At 43.5% G+C, this 17,833-nt stretch overlaps 1 protein-coding gene across 13 annotated transcripts in view; it reads left to right on the top strand.

Moving 5' to 3' along the window:
* Positions 1 to 17,833, top strand: part of fgfr3 (fibroblast growth factor receptor 3) — a 68,463-nt gene that overhangs the window by 16,631 nt on the left and 33,999 nt on the right. For 9 of the 13 annotated variants that reach the window (XM_082515489.1, XM_082515492.1, XM_082515495.1 and 6 more), the window contains exons 3-4: positions 8,382 to 8,654; positions 11,738 to 11,803. In XM_082515489.1, coding sequence (XP_082371615.1) covers positions 8,382 to 8,654; positions 11,738 to 11,803 — 339 coding nt within the window. The remainder of the gene's footprint in view (positions 1 to 8,381; positions 8,655 to 11,737; positions 11,804 to 17,833) is intronic. The other 4 variants (XM_082515486.1, XM_082515487.1, XM_082515484.1 and 1 more) reach the window with 1 other exon arrangement.

The following is a 17,833-nucleotide window of genomic DNA, read 5'->3' on the forward strand; positions in this document are numbered from 1 at the left end:
ATAATGCTGATGTATGCGCTGCTTGATATCAGTTGAGTTTCAATTAAATTCCCCAAAGGAACACAAAAGACATCAATCTAAAGTTTACTTAGGACACATTTATCTCCTGCAACATGTTTCTGGTTCCAACTGTGCTTACTTGAATTCACCTAAACACGGTTAATGCTTGATAGGCTAATTACCAAAACCCCAGTTGAGGTTTTAATTTTCAGCTCTTTGTTAAGTGAGAGAGAGAGTAAATACGATTACTGTAGGTTTCTTCACCAGATGAATGCACAACGCCGCCATCAAAGTTTGCACCGTTGCCAAGGGGAACAGACTAGACACGGAGCGATCCAGGATTTAGGCTTGTTTTGTAAATGTGTCTCTGAGTGCTCGAGTTGAGTACTGTGATCAGTGTTAAGGCACACTTTCCTTTTTAACACACACGCACACACATCGCTATCATTGTCGAGCCAGAGATTTTGCGGGGGAGGGTCGTCGCCGCTGGAGAGTATCAGAAGTACACTTGCCACACTGGGAGGTCAGAGTAGGGTCCTGGTCGGGGTCAGTTGAGGTCAAAGTTTAATGTTTGAATCAAGCATCTCCCTGAGGTGTGTTCGGAGATGGTTTCCATCAGCTGAGACGCCTTCAGGCATCACTTTGAACCCTTTAAAACTCTGTTTCAGGTCAGATGTGCAGTAAACGTGTTTGTGGTCCAGATGTTTAGCTGTTCATGCGTGCATTCATTTGTCTTGTTGCTAATCACGTGATGAGTTGTTTTGTAAAAGACGAAGAACATTGATGGATTTAAGCAGGAAAAGAAAAAAAGTTCTCACACTACATTTTCAGTTCTTGCAAAAACGTTTGTTTTTCATGCGTTTGCTCAGATTTTTCGAGTTTTACCTTTTTTCCGATTTCCCACATTCACTAAGTGTTTTCCGAGTACCGGTCTGCCCCCCTCCTCCTCAAAATCTTTGGGAAATCATGAGTGATTTGACTTTCCAGAAAGTGGCACTAAAATTACTACTACTCGACTACTCGCTCTATTAGGAACACTCGAGTAAGAAGCTGTGACGTATGAATTCAAAGCTCTCAAAGCTGTGCTGTAATCAGATTGGTTCCTCCGCGTTGTTCAGGGAAGGGTGATTATGTTGTTTAGTAGGCCCCCACACACACACACACAGACACACACACTCCGCAGACATCCTGGCCGTTGTGGGGCGAGCTTCTTACACTTGTCTGTTGAATTGAAACTAGGCCAGTTCGTCTTTGGAATTACAATTACCGTGGACCAAACCCCGGTCCTATTCTGAGGCTGAAGGGATGAAGGCGAGGTGGGGGGTGATGATGAGGGTGTGAAAGGAGCAAAGACGATTGGGCGCTGCCAGGATACCCTGTATGTACAGTAGCTTCCGATGCTCGTTAGCGCAACTGAGTAGAGGGCCAGCCACCGAGGAGGGATGAGGTGGAGGAGGAAGGGAGGGTGAAGGCTGGCACAGGCCGGGGCGGGATGTTTAGAGGCAACGTCTATCTTTAACTTGATTTTCGAGGCTCTTTTGAGAAGGCGCGGCTCAGGCTCACAGAAGAATAGAGGCAACAAGCTGGGGGAAACCTCACCCCTCTCTCTCCTCTCTTTCCCCCTTCCTCCTTGATCTCCACCGAGCCATCCCTCTTTTCTCTCCAGTCTCCTCCTGGCAGGCTTCTCCACAACGGTGTGAGGTTGTCAGGCTGGCCCAGATTAGGGGCATTGTCCGAAGGTATTTACATCCGGCCAAACCATATTAAAGAGAGATTAGCGGTTTTGCAGCACATTTCGAAAAAAGAGAAAAGCAAAGTGTGGGGGGAGCTTTTCTAAGATGAGCAGGATTTACAATTGGCATAGCTGTGAAATGGAGGAAGAGAAATGCGCTCTTTATGGCGAGGGGAGGTGATGGTTGTTGTTGCTGTTGGGGGTGGTTTGTGGGGTGGGTAGGGGTTCCACAGATCCTGTTTGAAGGTCATGTGATGCTGGCTCGTCTGGTGGGGGTGTTGAGTTTGCCAAACGGTTGGCAGCCAGTCTGGATTTACAACATAGGAAGCAGAAGTAAAAGAATCTGTTGGCGGGACACAGTGAGCAGACGGGCTGCTGTGGAGGACATCATGGTCCGAACCAAGCTGTCCGTCTGCGTTCATCGAGCTCTACGGGAAATATCTTTAGAGGGTAATTTAGTGTTTTTATAACTCAAAGTAACTTTATTTTTTTATCTTAGTGTTTATGATTTCTTTATCACGGCTGATAATTTAAAAAGTGAGAACAGTGCACGTAAAGCATCTGGCGGAGTCATAGCGAGCATGCGTCATGTGTCTTTCCTCCTGCACGCCCGACCCAGACAGGACCTTAGCCTAAATAAAAGTGATTAAAAGTGATCATATTAGTGTAATTTGCTTACTGAAGATGTGTTTTTATAAATTTCTGTCTGTTGTTTGACCTGTCCAGGATCTGCAGATTAAAATTAGCTAGTAGATAAATTTGATACAATGCATCTTTTCTCTGAGGAGATTATGAAAATCTCCTGCTGAACAAATTGAAAACATGTCCTGATTCTGATCTGGGCTGACTACATCTCAGGAGGAAGAGCGAGTCATCCACTCATGGTGGTTCATTCCCTGGCTGCTCCGGCCTGCATGCCAAAGTATCCCTGGGCAAGAAACTGAACCCCAAGTTGCTCTGTGATGTGTTCATCAGAGCTTGGATGTGTGTGAATGTTGGATAGAAAGCGCTTAGGCATAGAAAAAACCGCTTGTATGATTGTGTGTGAATGAGGGATCTTGAGTCTTAGAGTAGAGTAGAAAACCATTTTCCTAACATTGCACGTGCATATGTGTGAAAACAACTTAAGATTCAGCAAAAGTTAGTCATTCTCTGTGTAAAATCCTAAAACCTGTTTGTTGCCCTGTGTTGAATTAGTGATGTATTTGCTTAAAAAGACGAAGTCCGGCCTTTTTCTGCAGTAGAAGCAAACAACTAATTACCTTCTTGAAAAGACCATTTACTGCTAAATTGTTTGCTGCTGGTTTAGCATCGGCACGCTCCGCACATGTTGGAAACATGGCCTTGTTGTGTTATTAGCTGTAGTGAGGAGGAGGAGGAGGAAAAAGAGGGCGCTTGATAAAGATGAACGTCTCCCCGGCCCATCTGGAATCCATCACTTTCAAGAGCAGTTTAGAAGCAGATATGGTCTGAAAAAGTATGTGCTCCTGCTTTTGTACCAGGCTCAATAAAAGTACCTGTTAAGCCCTCCTTCCCCGAAGAAAGTGAGTCCTGTTATCGGTCACCATTTACGATCCCTCTTGCCTCTTTGAACCAGTTTGGATTCTGCCTTATGTAAAACAGCCCGACTGAAGCAGCTTCATAAATCAACCCGGACCATCATCAGCAGGAAGTTAGGAAGGGTACTTAAACAACCAAACTTTTAAAGGATTAGTCTCTCAGCGCTGAAAGATGAAACTCGACGTGTTCGCCTCCTTCAGAGCAGAAAATGAATTCATCAAAATGCAGCATCGTGATGCATCAACGTACTTGTTTACTGACGGATGTGAACTTCAGAAAATGCTCTCTTCACTCTGAATGTGTCAAGAAGGATACGTATCAGGAAACATCCCACCCAAATACAGAACGTAATATAAAACCGCATCTTAAGGATTCTTGCTCGACTCGACCCTGCTTGATCTTCCTCTTTTCCCCCATCGCTCAGACGTTGGCGTCAAAAGCTTAGATTTAGGGGGGGAAATCAGATCTAGACATGTAAACAAATATAGTGAAAACAGGGTGGCAGACCACAGAAACAGGAAAGCCCAGGGATGCACATGCACGCACTGAGAAGGCAGAGAGGAGCGTGCCTTATTCAAGATTGCACCGTTTTTTATATTTGTGATGTTGGCCTGCATTTGTTCACATCTCTATCAAAACCTCGTGTTCTTTCTCAGAGCGAAAACCTTTGAGATCTGCTGACAACTTGAGAATTTCCCTTAAAAAGTCCTGATATGACAGCGGCCACGGCGACAGCTTCTCGGTCTGGCCTACACTCCTTCCTGTTCCTCGAGATCCGTCGCTCAGTCCTTCAGTGTGTGCGCTCGAGTGGGAGAAAGACAGGCGTGGAAAGGTTCCCCCACATAAAGAGGCCTTTTCATCGAGAAGTTTGTAGAGGATAAATAAACCTCTTCAGAGGCGCAGAAAAAGATGGGGTCTGTGAGCGGCACGTTAGCGGACAGCGCGCGGTCCTATCTCAAAGACAGACTTTATATTATTCTGAAGGGCTATTTGTTATGATATTGAGCCGCGAGGGTTAGAAGGGCCAGGAGGGCAGGGGTCTCTTGATTTATGGAGTGACTGTCCAGCCTGTACTGCACAAATATACGCACACATATCAGAACCCACATCCACTCTAGCACACACACTCAAAAACACACATCACACATTGCTTCCAGCTGGCTGCAGGTTCCGTTGGGAGATTTCCACCCTCAAACACACACACAGACACACACGGCAGGAAGATCTAGATCAGGGGTGTCAAACACCAGGACCCAGAATCGTCCCTGCAAAGACGTCCAACTGGAGAGCTTCGGTAAATGTGAAAGAAGGCACTCATTTTCAACATTTAACTGTATTTTCGTAACTTTTATAGCTTTATCTTTACTGATAAAGACCTCCCATATGACCATTCATGCGGTACCAAAGATTACACAGTGTATCTATTGGATACACTTCTTCTGTAACTCAACGCATTTGTTTCTTACAGTTTGAGAGTCGTGCTGACAGATTTCTTACTACAGCATTTATCATTTAAAAAAACTGAGGTGTACTGTTGAAATTGCACTTCTTTTTCTTGTATCTAGGATATCTCAGTGATTGACTGTGTTGTTAAACTTCTTTACACTGACAGAAAGGGGAGTTTCACTAATATGGAAGCCTGTTTCCGCCACTAAAAAAAAGGATCCATAACTCAAAATTTCGAGTTACTTTCTCGAAATTTCGACATATTAACTCGAAATTTCGATTTATTAACTCAAAATTTTGAGAAAAGCAACTCGAAATTTCGAGTTAGCGCTGCCAATCAGTAATCTACGTGAATGACGTCATTTCCTTGTTACCCGTTAGCTGAAGCCCTCAGCTACAAATGCTACAGCTAAGCTACCGGTATTACATCCAGTCGTGAATGCACAGATTGCTGAGTGTTTTCAGCCTGGCTTCACAAATGATGAAATCCCTGTGTTATTAGCTGAATCACATGGTGTTACTATCAGCAAACGTATTCGCAAAAGCGCCAATTTGTTGGGGTCCGTTTTTGAGTGCGCGTTCCTCTGCGCGATATGCTTCCGGGTAACAAGAAAGCGACCTCATTCACGTATATTTTGGATTGGCAGAGCTAACTCGAAATTTCGAGTTATGGATACTAGCTTTTTTGTTTTTATTTAATGGCGGAAACGGGCTTCCATTCACTAAGGATCAAAGTGGTCTGTATGTGAAATGAGTTTGTCCCCGACCCCTGATCTAGACTGGATGCTGTCAGCAGGATAGTTGTGCTCTGGATGAATCGCCTCTGGTTTGATGATTTTCCCTGCGTTTTCATCAGAACTCGTGTTTAATATCTAAATTTATTTTGAAAGTCTGCATTATGATTTTTTTTTCAAAGTAGCCAATTATTCTTTAGTCTGAGTAGCGCTGTACTTCCTCGGCTCCTGCTAAGGTTTCTGGGAAAGCTTCCTGTGGTCTTTCAAGGACTCATTTCAGATTATTAGGCCTCACTCTTTCAGATGCAGGGAACCACGTGAGACGCTGTGGCAGAGTTTTATTTCATTCTGCTGAATGAAATGAATCAAACTACCTTTGATTCGTTTCTTATCTTAACTTGTATGCAGGAAAAAAGTGCCCGAGCAACACCCTGCTTCACATTTAGTCACTTCCATAAGCACCCACCCAGACGCTGCCTATTAAAACCCCATTCTTCCACAGCTAGGCACACAGCAGCCGGATTTTTTTTTCTTTAGGTTATCAGCTGCTAATTAAGGAATATTTCTCTGTGACTCACCACCACGAGCACATTTTATTGCCGCTCAAAGAGCCGTCTCTTGTCAGTGTGATCAAACACATCACTTCACGTAGGAGAAGTTTCACTTGAAAGGTGCAGCGTGGAGACCCGGGTCTCCACCCGAGCTCACCGGCTGGTACATCTGTCCTGAGAGGTTGTGCAGCCGGCACGGCGTGAGGCTTTTTCAAACCAAAAATCCACTTTTTATTCAAAGCACTTTCCAAATCTGCATTTCAAAGTGCAGGATCTGAGAAAGAAACACATATTTGGTCATTGATAGTGACTAAGAAAAGGGTTCTTTGCTCCTTTGTGCAACATCTGAAAAATTGAGGGTTTTTTCCTCCCTTAACGTCCAAGAAGTATATTTTTTCTTTGTTTTGCTCTTTCTGTAAATTGCATTTGTTTAGCCTCTGGTGGTGTAAACATCCAAGTGGTGTGCAAATGTTTGTCCTATCCATTTTCCCCAGGATCAAAGTGAAAAAGGAAAAAAGTATTGTTTTGCAAGCTGGATCACATGAACGCCTCGCCTCGCCTTGCTATTAACAAATCCTAATTAAATAAACTTTACTGCTTAATCCAGATTTTTCTCCACTAAAGCCATAATCTGCTTAGAGTAGATTTGTACACATTATGAATATTACCAGTTTTCTGGAAAGAAGGGCAACTTTGTGGCATGTTTTAAGCCTGTATGCTAATATTGGCCAATCCTTTTGTATATATATCAAAACTTTAGCACATAAAAGTGAGACTCTTTGAATGGTTGCACATTATTGTGTGCAAGGAATAAAAATGGTTCTAAACCAAGTCAGTGCCTCATACAAAGAAACACTTCTAGCTGCTGCTGCTGCTCATTCAGAGCTGCCATACGAGGTTGTGCTCGAGCGCTCGCCTTCCATAAAGCACAAGTGAGCTATGAGTCTCTGGAGATTATTATATCTATGTCATAAACCCAAATTTCCCATGTTTTAAGACCTGGAGATATTCTGTGGCCTGTATTCTGCCTTTGTTCCATAGCCATTCATTCATTCATTCATGCTGGGCTTGGATTTATGCGTTCGGCACTGTTGCCTCAGTGTTTTTCTTCACCTGAATGGACCTTTTTTTTTGTTTGAACAAAAAGCATTGTAAATGCGGCTGTCAAAGCCAGAGGCTACGCAGAGAACTACACAGCGGCGTTCAGCACATTGACTTAATATCTCCAGGATTCTTTAATGGGTCGATGGATGCAATAAGACAGAGAAAAAGACGCACAAATCATCTGTCCCGTTCATTTTATTCATGATCCGCGCTACATGGGAGAAATGCGTTGGGCTTGTTGACTCCAACACATTTATCTAATGGCTGAAGTTGCTTTGTGCGTTACTTGTTTAAGTTTAATATCAGGGTGATAGTTAGTAAATTAATTGGCCTTTTTTTAAAATCATGGAGCGTTTCTCCAGAGGGCTGCGTTCACGATCGCTGCTTGAGTAACATCGTTGCCCTTTTAGCAGGTCAACAGTGGGTGTATTTGCCATCGCAAATCACACTCTTAACACACCTCATTCACTGTTTCCCATGGGTGGGTGGGTGTGCACTTGTGCGAGCAAACAAGTGTGCGTTGTGTACTCTGTTGCCTGAGCAGCTCATTCGAAGACTTTTACAGTGGCTACATTCCCGCGTGTGTGAAAGCGTCTGTGACGTCCTCGTAAGTGTCCTAAATGTGTGTGTTTTTTAAAGTGTGTTTGCTTAAATAAGCTAGTAAATAAACCAGTGGGCGCATAAGGCCATCTTTCTTGTGTCTCTGCAATGGGTGATGACGTGTGATTAAGTTCAGAATAAGAAGACATCTCTAATGAGGGGACTGCAGGAGACACGAGGGGAGCCAGAGTTTGTTTATCCAGACGTGTCCCTCCATGTCTCCACCGTCCTCCAGTGGAGGCTGGCATCCTTAGCAAGGCTTGTAAACATGTTGATTTTTCCTTGGCTCTAACCAAGCTGGCTCACAGAGCTCGCGGAGTAAATGAGCTGGTGTTTGACCAGGGCCAGCTGAGGAGGAGGCGTGGAGACGAGGGAGGGAGGGGTGAGGGTGGGGAGGTCATTTCCACAGAGATCTGCATACTCGACAATTAAAAAAAAGTTGCACTTTTCTGACTCTCAGGGTCAAATTACTTAATTCTGCTACTTTATTGCTTTTTTGAAGGTTGATATGGGCAGAGGTGTCCGATCTTGCTTTATTATCAGATTGTTTTTTGACTTAGAGGTGAGGCTAAATACTGACCCCGTGCATGAAGTTGATTGCATTTATTAAAAATTTCTTCTTACATAAACCATTCCTTCTTTTTTTGTTTGCAGACCCTGTATCCAGCGAGACGGCCTTCCTGGAGGACTATGTTCTGGGCATCGGGGACACTCTGGAAATGTCATGTGACCCGGAAGAGCAGGAAGACCACACGGAGCCTATTGTGTGGTTAAAAGACGGCGCTGGACTTGTGCCTTGCAACCGGATACGGTTGGGCCAGAGGATACTCCGCATTATCAATGTGTCGTATGACGACTCCGGGGTCTACTCGTGCCACCTCGCCCGGAGCAACACGCTGCTCAGCAACTACACCATCAGGGTGACAGGTGAGAGCGTGGGGAAAGTGTGTAGAAAAGACAAAAGTTGTTGAGTATCTGAAAACTTTAAGTAGGGGCATCTAGCCTTATATTTAAATGCAAAAGTGGAAGGCAGATACTTTAACTGTTGAGCTTTAAATAGGATACGAGACCCACAATATTTGTAAGATAGTTGAGTTACTAGCAGAGCTCCAGCAGAAACAGGCGCTTTGGCTGCACCTCGCAGAGCTCTCTGAAATCCGACCTGTCTCGGTTGTTCTGCCTGTCTGACAGACAAACCGAGTCTGAAAGTATTTTCTATCAACAAATATACTCAAACAGTTACAGTAGCGCTGTCTCTACATGACAGCTGTTTATAGAGAAACACTGAAAACTTAGCTCAGGAGGAAATTTCTATTATTTGCTACTCCTGCTCAGTTTCAGCTCCATGTCATCTGCCTGTCACACACACACACACACACCAACACACACACAAGCACATATCCAGCATACCGGTACAGGCTTTCACCAGCTAACACCCAGCCAAGCTTCACACAGATTCCCACCTCCTGATGCATAGTCAAAGGTGAAATTCATTATCCGGCGAGGGGATGGGAAACATTTTAAACAAGTGTGCGATGCAAGCGGAGCTCTAATAGGAATGCTTGTGTAGGGGGTGGGGGAGGCTCTGTGTGTGTGTGTGTGTGTGTGTGTGTGCTTAAAAGTGGAGCCGCATTTACCCGTAAAACTCATGGACACCAACTGAGCCTGTTATTGACAACTAATTAGAAAGCAATTAGCTTGAAACATTTCATCATTGAAAGCAGATGGGGTGGCAAGAAATGAGAGAGTTCACTCTCAGCTCACTCACCCCACCTCCTCTCACACACACACACACACACACACACACACACACACACACACACAGAGGTGGGCAGGTTCTCCTCCCGGATCTTCGTATCAGCTCCAAACTGCACACCAGGACACTGTGCAAACACAGTACCTTCATCAGTGACTTAAAAGGAAGAATAAGAGGCGTTCTCCTTTAAAATCTGACTTTTTTTATGAAGAAGTTGATAAATAGAGATAACTGAAGCTGGTTCCACCTCCACTTAACATGTCTCAGGTGTTGCACAGGCTGCCAGTTCATTTCACACTAATGTCTGACATTTCATATTGTTTCGGCTCCCCGTGCATGTTTAAATTACTCAAGAAGCCAGACTTCTTCCAGTATGCGTTTCAGTATCCTGTTTTTTCCCCCCTTATACCGCCGATTCTCCTCCCTCTACTTTAAACATAGAGCCTCCGTTTTATCTAAAACACACATGGACTATTGTGTTTTCCCTCAAATATTTGAGCAAGGTGTCAGAAATTTAGGGGCGGTATCAGATTTAGCACTTGGACAGCTTCCAGGCAGTAGAAAGGGGCCAAATCTCACTGTACACACACAGCACACATGCAACAAGTACAACTACAAACTGAGGTTTCTACAAAGGAGTGCGTGAATTACTTATTGACAAAAATTCAGTTTTATTTATAAAGCGCTAAATCACAATAAGAGTTGCCTCAAGGTGATTTATACTGCAAGCTAAAGACCCTACAATAATACACAGAAAACCCCAAGAATCTGGTAACCACCTATGAGTAGGCACTTGGCGAAAGTGGGAAGGAAAAACCCTTTTAACAGGAAGAAACCTCCAGCAGAACCAGGCTCAGACACAGGCAGCAACTGCTGCGACCGTTGGGGGTGATGGGCATGACAAAAGACTTATGACTAATGATTAAATGGTTTAAACTCTTACGAGTTTATGGACTCCATCACTTGTTTCAAGTGCTGTTTAATATAGCGTTAACAAAATCGATCCGAATACAGTAAAATAGACAATAAACTGGGATTTACGATGTGGCTACTTTGTCGGTCAACCTTTTCACGTGATGTCTGATTCCACAGATAACAAGATGGCAGCTGTCAAAATGTTTAAGGTGGTTACGTCCATCCTTTATGTCCAGTCTATGGCTACACTGTATCCTAACTGTATGCTAAAGCTAAACTAATCCTTTCATCTATTGAGGCAGAAGGCTTTAGAGCTTTATCAGTGCACTAAAATACATGTGCCTGCTTTTCTCTATTATTTCTCTCTTTTATTCCAAAGTTTTCTATTATGTAATTCATTTTGACAACCACTATAGTGTGTTAAATACTTGGTTTACTGATACAGTGCTGGCACCCGTCTGATCCGTCAGTCAACTGTAACTGCTGCCTTGCTTCTAAGGTGCAAAGCACTAGCAGAGTGGAGTTGTGGGCTGAGGTGTCCAATAATAGAAACAAAACCTGCTAGTTCCAGGAGCAGTTTGAGTTGTCGAGGTAACAGCTGGCTCTCATTAACCAGACCCGTGGAGCTGAACCAGAAAACGTTGAGGTCACATCGAAAATAATTACAGCAGCGGAGTGAAAACGTGTGATACAGCAAACCTAAACAAGATGGAGAGCAAGATGGAAAGTAATTTGGCGTAAACCGGCGCGCTAACCGTTAGCAAGAGTTAGGGTCAGTGTGTGTTGCAGAGATAGCTAGAAAGAATAGTTTTTGTGCGTGTATCAGCACATGTGCGCACACTCTTGTGCAAGTGCGTCTCAGCGACACTAATGACCCTCTTATTTGTACCGTCTGTGGAAATGTTTGGATTGCAATATCTGAGAGAGCTGCCACGCTACAGAGAACGGTGGGCTCATTCATGAGTTTCTGAATGAACAGCTTTAATATGCATTCATGCATCTGTGTGTGTGTGTGTGTGTGTGTGTGTGTGTGTCTTTGTGCTTGTTTGTCTACTCGTGCTTGGTTGTGAACACCCCCTTTTCCCTTTATCTCCCTCTTGTTGCATAAAATACATTCTGGTCTACAAACTTTCCACATGTAATTTCCTTCTTATCCAAAATGCAAAATAGTTCAAGGAGTTGTATAAGAAAATACACTGTATTATGTGTTTTCTCATACAACTGCTGTATTTTTTAAAATGAATTATTGCTCATTTATATTATTTTAAATGAAATAATTTCATTCCAGCCATAAATTAATAATTAATTAAACTCTTTTTTTTGTATTTTCTTTCGTCAGATTCTCTGTCGTCTGGTGATGATGAAGATTATGATGAAGACCCTGAAGGTGCAGGTAATGAAAATGGTGAATTCTTTTCTTAAACCACATTTCACAATCAGAAAGTATGATACGTCTCTCATCAGGAAATGCAGTATTGTGCAAGAGTGTTGAACCAGTCCTCATCTCTTTATAGTTTGCAAGGAAAATGGTAAATGGGTACAGCGATTTCTTGAAACATGTTCAAACATATGTGGAAACACAGAACATAGGTCAACAATAGAGTTTGTAGAATGATAGCTTAAGTCCATATTTATTATGAACACCTTTACTCTGCAATGCCGATTGAACTCTCTTAGTCAAGCTTTCTTTAAGCAGTCTTCATAAATGGTTCTCCAGGGTTCTTCAAGGACATTTAAGGTTCTTCAAGGTTCTTTGGTTTGTTCTGTTCTCTGTAAAGATGATTCCACACTGCTTCAGTAATGCTGAGATCAATAACTGATAGGGGTCTACTGTGTGTTTTTATATTCAGGCATGTTTTTATTGGATTGGCAGTGTGTTTGGGTTCATTGTCATGCTGAAAATGAAGCTGTTGCAATTCAGACACTTTTCAGATTGCACTGCATGGTGGGTCAAAACCTGATGGTACTTTTCTGCTTTTAAAGCTCCATCAATTTTGATAAGATCTCCAACAGCACTGGTTGAAATGCAGCCCTAAACATGACAGAGCCTCCACCGTGCTTTAGCTCTACACATCCCTCTGTCCTCACCTGCTCCATATATATGATGTAAATTTGAACCGAAAAGTTTTAAATTTGGATTCATTACACCATGAGACCTGTTGCCACCGACTGCCAGTAAAGTTCTTGTGTAATTTGCCATACCTCAGTTTTTTCCTCTGTTTCATTCCATAAAAATTCAATTTTATTCAGTTTTATTTATACAGCGCCAAATCACAACAACAGTCGCCTCAAGGCACTTTATATTTTAAGGTAGACCCTACAATAATACACACAGAGATAAACCCAACAATCAAATGACCCCCTTTGAACAAGCACTTTGGCGACAGTGGGAAGGAAAAACTCCCTTTTAACAGGAAGAAACCTCCAGCAGAACCAGGCTCATTGAGAGAGAGAAGGAAGAGAGAAGAGAAGGAAGACAGGATGAAAGACATGCTGTGGAAGAGAGCCAGAGATGAATAACAAGTGTGATTCAATGCAGAGATGTCTATTAGCACATAGTGAGTGAGAAAGGTGACTAAAGAAGAAATACTCAATGCATCATGGGAATCCCCCAGCAACCAAAATGGCATCAGACATCAACACCATTTCTGATGAGGCTTGGAGGAACTGAAGGGCCAAATGCATCTTTAAGGTCCTGTGTCAGATATTTATAAAGTTATAAATTCCCTATGTCGTACATAAATGAGCTCTTCATATTATTTACACCACACTTGCACTTTTATCCTCAGAAGTTAATGTGCAGTTTACAATTTAAACTCATTTCATTTGTCATAGTGATAAAAGAGTTCATCTGCAGGAGCAACAGCACGTCCCCACAAAGTTGCTTTTATGGGCCACTGTGTGACTACAAATGGATTTATGCAGGCTTGTATGAGCGTAATCAGAGTTGTATATCTGTAATTGACATTATATGGCTCTTATAATCGCTCGCATTAAACCTTCCCCCACAAGCACAAAACTAAATGCCACTGTCGCACAGATCAAAGGCTGCTGTTTCTCCAGCAGGTAACAGCCCTTCTCACTGCTCTTTTGTGATGTGAGCTGTTTTGGCATTCAGAGACCTGCGGAGTTCAGGTGTAGGTGAACAAAGAACGAGGAGGGATGGCTTTCACTGGCTGCACACACTTTACACGCTCTATTCTGTCAGCTAGCATGACTCCAGAGAGACAGAAAGCACCTCCACCCCTCTCGGCAAGCTCTCGACCAGCCAGACGCCACACTGTGCTGCCTTTGTTGTACCATACGGAGCGAGACAGCAGAAGGTGAGGTGCTGACAGTCAGAGACGAATCTAAAAAATGAGAGGAAAGAGTTGATGGAACTACAGTAATAAAGGGAAGACAATGGGATGTAAGTGAAAGGTAAAAGATAGAGTGTAGGATGCAGAGACGAAAAAAGGGGGAGTCAGCAGACTGTATAAAAGTGAAAGCCCAAAACATGCTAACGATGTCAAACAGACCATGATATGTTGAACCAACTCCCAGTCCACCCTTAACCACTCAACAAAATTGGTGCCAAAAGCAAAATGCGCAACTGTTTCAGTGACAGAGCGACAGGCGCACGCCCAGCCGAAATCAAAGCCCCTTTGTGAAAGTCGCTACAAAGATCCAACCAAATCAAACGTCGTCACACTCAGCTCAAACTAAAATAAAACTGAAGCTGAGGCAATGATTGTGGGACATACTGCCGCTCCTGAAACTCTCAGTGCCCCGTGGTCATCATTAACAGTTCACCCAATCGTTTGTTATCCAGCTACAACGATTGCATGGCGAGAGATGGATCGGGAAGGGGAGATGAACTGGTGTTCAAGAGAAACAAGAAATTTTAAATGTTCTAAAATCATGTGAAAAACAAGCAAAGCTATTCCACGGAAATATAAATGTGGCCACTCCAGAACCAACAGCAACTAGGTGTGTCCAAAAAATAAATAAGAATAAGAATAATGCTTTTTAAAGTGATCTGGAATTAAGATGGTGCTCATTTAATGATTCTGGGGAACTTAGTTGCATCTTATACCAGTTTCTAAATGTTTGATCTGAGGTCATCTTACAAATGTTTTACTTCTGTCAATATCAACATTTAAACTATTCAACCTACTCAATATGTGTGAGAGACTCAAACCTAATATTGCTTCGTTTTCATGTTTGACTTTTAATCTTTCAGACTTGATTCAGTTCGACTTCAATTAGAATTGATTTAATTGATTGCTTTTATCCAGAGAGATAGAAAAAATGAACAAAATAAATACGTTTCTTAAAGAAAACTTCCCGATGCGGTCTTTGTAGTGCAGGCCGCTTTGGAAAAGCTTGCTAACAGCTCCAGCGTAAAATCTCTGAATGCACAGCTTCACGTCGCAGTGAAAGCCTGCAGTGTGTTTTTTCAAAACAGGCTGAAGTGGCAGAGGCGGTAACAGCTTACGGCAGACATCCTGAATGCCGGTAAATAGCCTCAGACTGCCAGACTTAATCTCTTAAAGTAAGTCTACCTCATGACATATAAGGCTCTGATTTCCTGACCAAAAGCAGAGGGATTAGCCCAGAAACTTTAAACCCCTATCGCCGCTTAATGTCCGCAAAGCCAATGCTAATTAGCCAGCTGTAGCAGGAAGGAGCCATGTGACAAACCACACAACCAGACAGAGTCCCCGAAAGCAGACGATAACAGATATGTGGAGATGGTGAAAATGTCGGGGTATTAATTAATGAGAAGAGAGGGCGCAGGAAACAAGGAAAGGAGGCAGCATTAACCTGACCACTTTAAGAAAAAGTTTCCAGCTGGGGAACTAAAATATTTACTGAGTAATTATTCATCAATGAGAGTTGCATTGTTGCTGTCGGTAGGCTTCTTTTGTTAGCCTCAGCAGCATTTTGAGATATTGAGAGTGAACAAAGATATCAGGGAAACAGGTGGCCTCCTCTGTGCAACACATGTCCAAATTAATTAGCGGTACCTTTGCAGCTGAAACAGCGTGGTGTGCATTGTTTTCAACATGTATTTCTGTGTTTGTCATCTTTGCAATTTTATGGTCTTGGAGACACAAATTTAGCAGAAACCAACACAGAGACAGTCTTGATTCATTTGCCAGGTGCTCGTATGAGAGGTTTTCTCAATAGGATGTGGATGTCGTCACGCAGTTTTGCAGGTGGATTTCAGAACAAGCTGAAGGTTGCATTCAAGGACGAGTGCGGTCCGACCCAGGAGTTAAGAGCGCTTGAAGTGGGGAGGAAGAGGCCCTACCTGTATGATGACCTACATGATCTTTAGAGCATGGCCCTAAAGAAAACTGTTGGAGAGCCAAGGTGGTTTCAAGGACTTTGCTGTCTGTGGACTATTTTTGCAGTCACAAAACTTGTGTAAAGTGACCAGAGCGATGCCAACTTCAGCAATGAGTGCGCAAGAACCTACCACTCGAATCTCTCAGACCTGACGTTTGATCTCTCAAAATATGCGTAAAAACTTGAAAAAACATTTTAAAATGGAGTGCCCTGAAGATGCTGCGCTGACAGATGGGCAAATACAAAGTGAGCAATTTTTGAACAGCCGTCCGCCCTCACACGATGAATGCGAATTGAGTGTGTGAGTATTTTTTGCAGCATGGAAAGCAGCGAACACACTTGGAGCCTGTGCGAACTAAAAGGGCAGCGTGTATGTGAACGAGGGTGGGAGGGTTAATCTGTGCTGTGCTCCTGAGCTATGCAGCCTCCTTGTTTACCCTGGCAGGAGAGCAGAGAGCTGGACGCCGGGCCACGCTACGCTGCTCCACAGCCGCCATTCCTCCTGCTCTGTTTGCCTTGAGTCCCCGCAGGCCCTCCAGGGCAGTGTGCCTTCAAAGAGCCCCAGTGTAATCTGTAATGAAATCTGCCTGTGTGCTCGCAGGCGTCAGTGAGGGCAAATTATACAATTACACAATTAGACCCCCCCTTTTTTTTCCCAGATCGGTGTCTGAGCGCTGAAGAGACTTGTGCCGTGGCGATCAGCACTGCACTGTGTCGTGCTCCAGCTAATTGCTGTTGTACTCAACATAGCTGATAGAGGAGCCACAGTCATGCTTCTCCAACCTGCAGCACAGATCCATGAGCCAGAAAGACGTGAGCGCACTAAGAAGTTTATGAGAAAATCTTGAAAATTCCAATTCAGTTACGTTTTATTTAGGCGCTTTATATTGTAGACCCCAACAATCATAGGAACCCCTATGAGCAGGCACTTGGTGACAGTGGGAAGGAAAAACTTGCTTTTAGCAGGAAGGAACCTGCAACAGAACCAGGCCCATCGAGGGGCATGGGGAATGGTTGGGGGTGAGACAGACATTAATAATGACTAATAATGAAATGTAGAGCAGTGTATAAACACAAAGTGAGTGGAAAACAGATGAGTGAAGGAGACTCACAGCATCATGAGAAGCAGCCTAGGCCTATTGCAGCGTAACTTAAGGGAGGATTCTGGGTCACCATATCCACCCTAATTAGAAAAACAATATAATAATAATAATAATAATAATAATAATAATAGGGGAAATCCCAGCTCCAGACCAAAAAGTGGACGGTCTTCCTATGTTAGCTTGTGCTTTTTGCACAATATTTTGCACCATATCACTGAGTTTGAGTCTTACCTTAAGGGCTGCAGCCGCAATGGGGAAGAATATACCTGCTGACAATGTGACACTTTGTGTGCCTGCGGAAACAACCTTCTTCCTTTGACTGATCTCTACCCCGTCTGTGTTGGTGGGATTTCTCCAGCCACACTTTGAAATCTGTTATCAAACATGAAGCAAGCAAGGCGGATCACGCTCGTGTATTTATAGGCTCCCGGAGAGATTCCCCTCGCAGTTAGCCTCCGTGTCTGACAGGTGGGCATGACACTGTAGCTGCTGAGTTGTGCTAAGATGTTATTGTAAACCAGTTTCCACTACAGCGACTGCATATCCGTGCAGGGCAGGGTTATCTGTCGAGTCCCTTCTAACCCCCCTCTGCGAGGGGTTGAGGGGTGCCAGCCCTCCCCTCCTCCGTGCCTCCTCGCCTCCCTCCCAGAAAATCCCACTCCCCTCTTCTGCTGAGGAAATACCATCCTGCCAATTAGACACGGGATGGGATTCCTGCGTGTTGCTGAGCATACAGAGCAAGGCTGCGCAGTAAATCAAAAGCATGCTGAAATCAAAATATCGACGGCTTTTTCTGAACTGGAAAAGGCTGCGGCTCTTTCACTTTTTTCCTTCTGGTGGAAAGTGTCTGCATCAGCTCTCTGAAAAGTAAGCTGTTTTAAGAATCGGCAGAGCCAGCATATCGTATTTTTGAAGCACCAGAAAGAAAGCTTTTCAGTCTCGCGAATAAAAAAGATTTTTTTTTTTAAACTGTTAAATCACCGTCCCCGCTTAATCAC

Source organism: Aulonocara stuartgranti, assembly GCF_965226115.1.
Source record: "Aulonocara stuartgranti genome assembly, chromosome: 19".
Taxonomy (NCBI): domain Eukaryota; kingdom Metazoa; phylum Chordata; class Actinopteri; order Cichliformes; family Cichlidae; genus Aulonocara; species Aulonocara stuartgranti.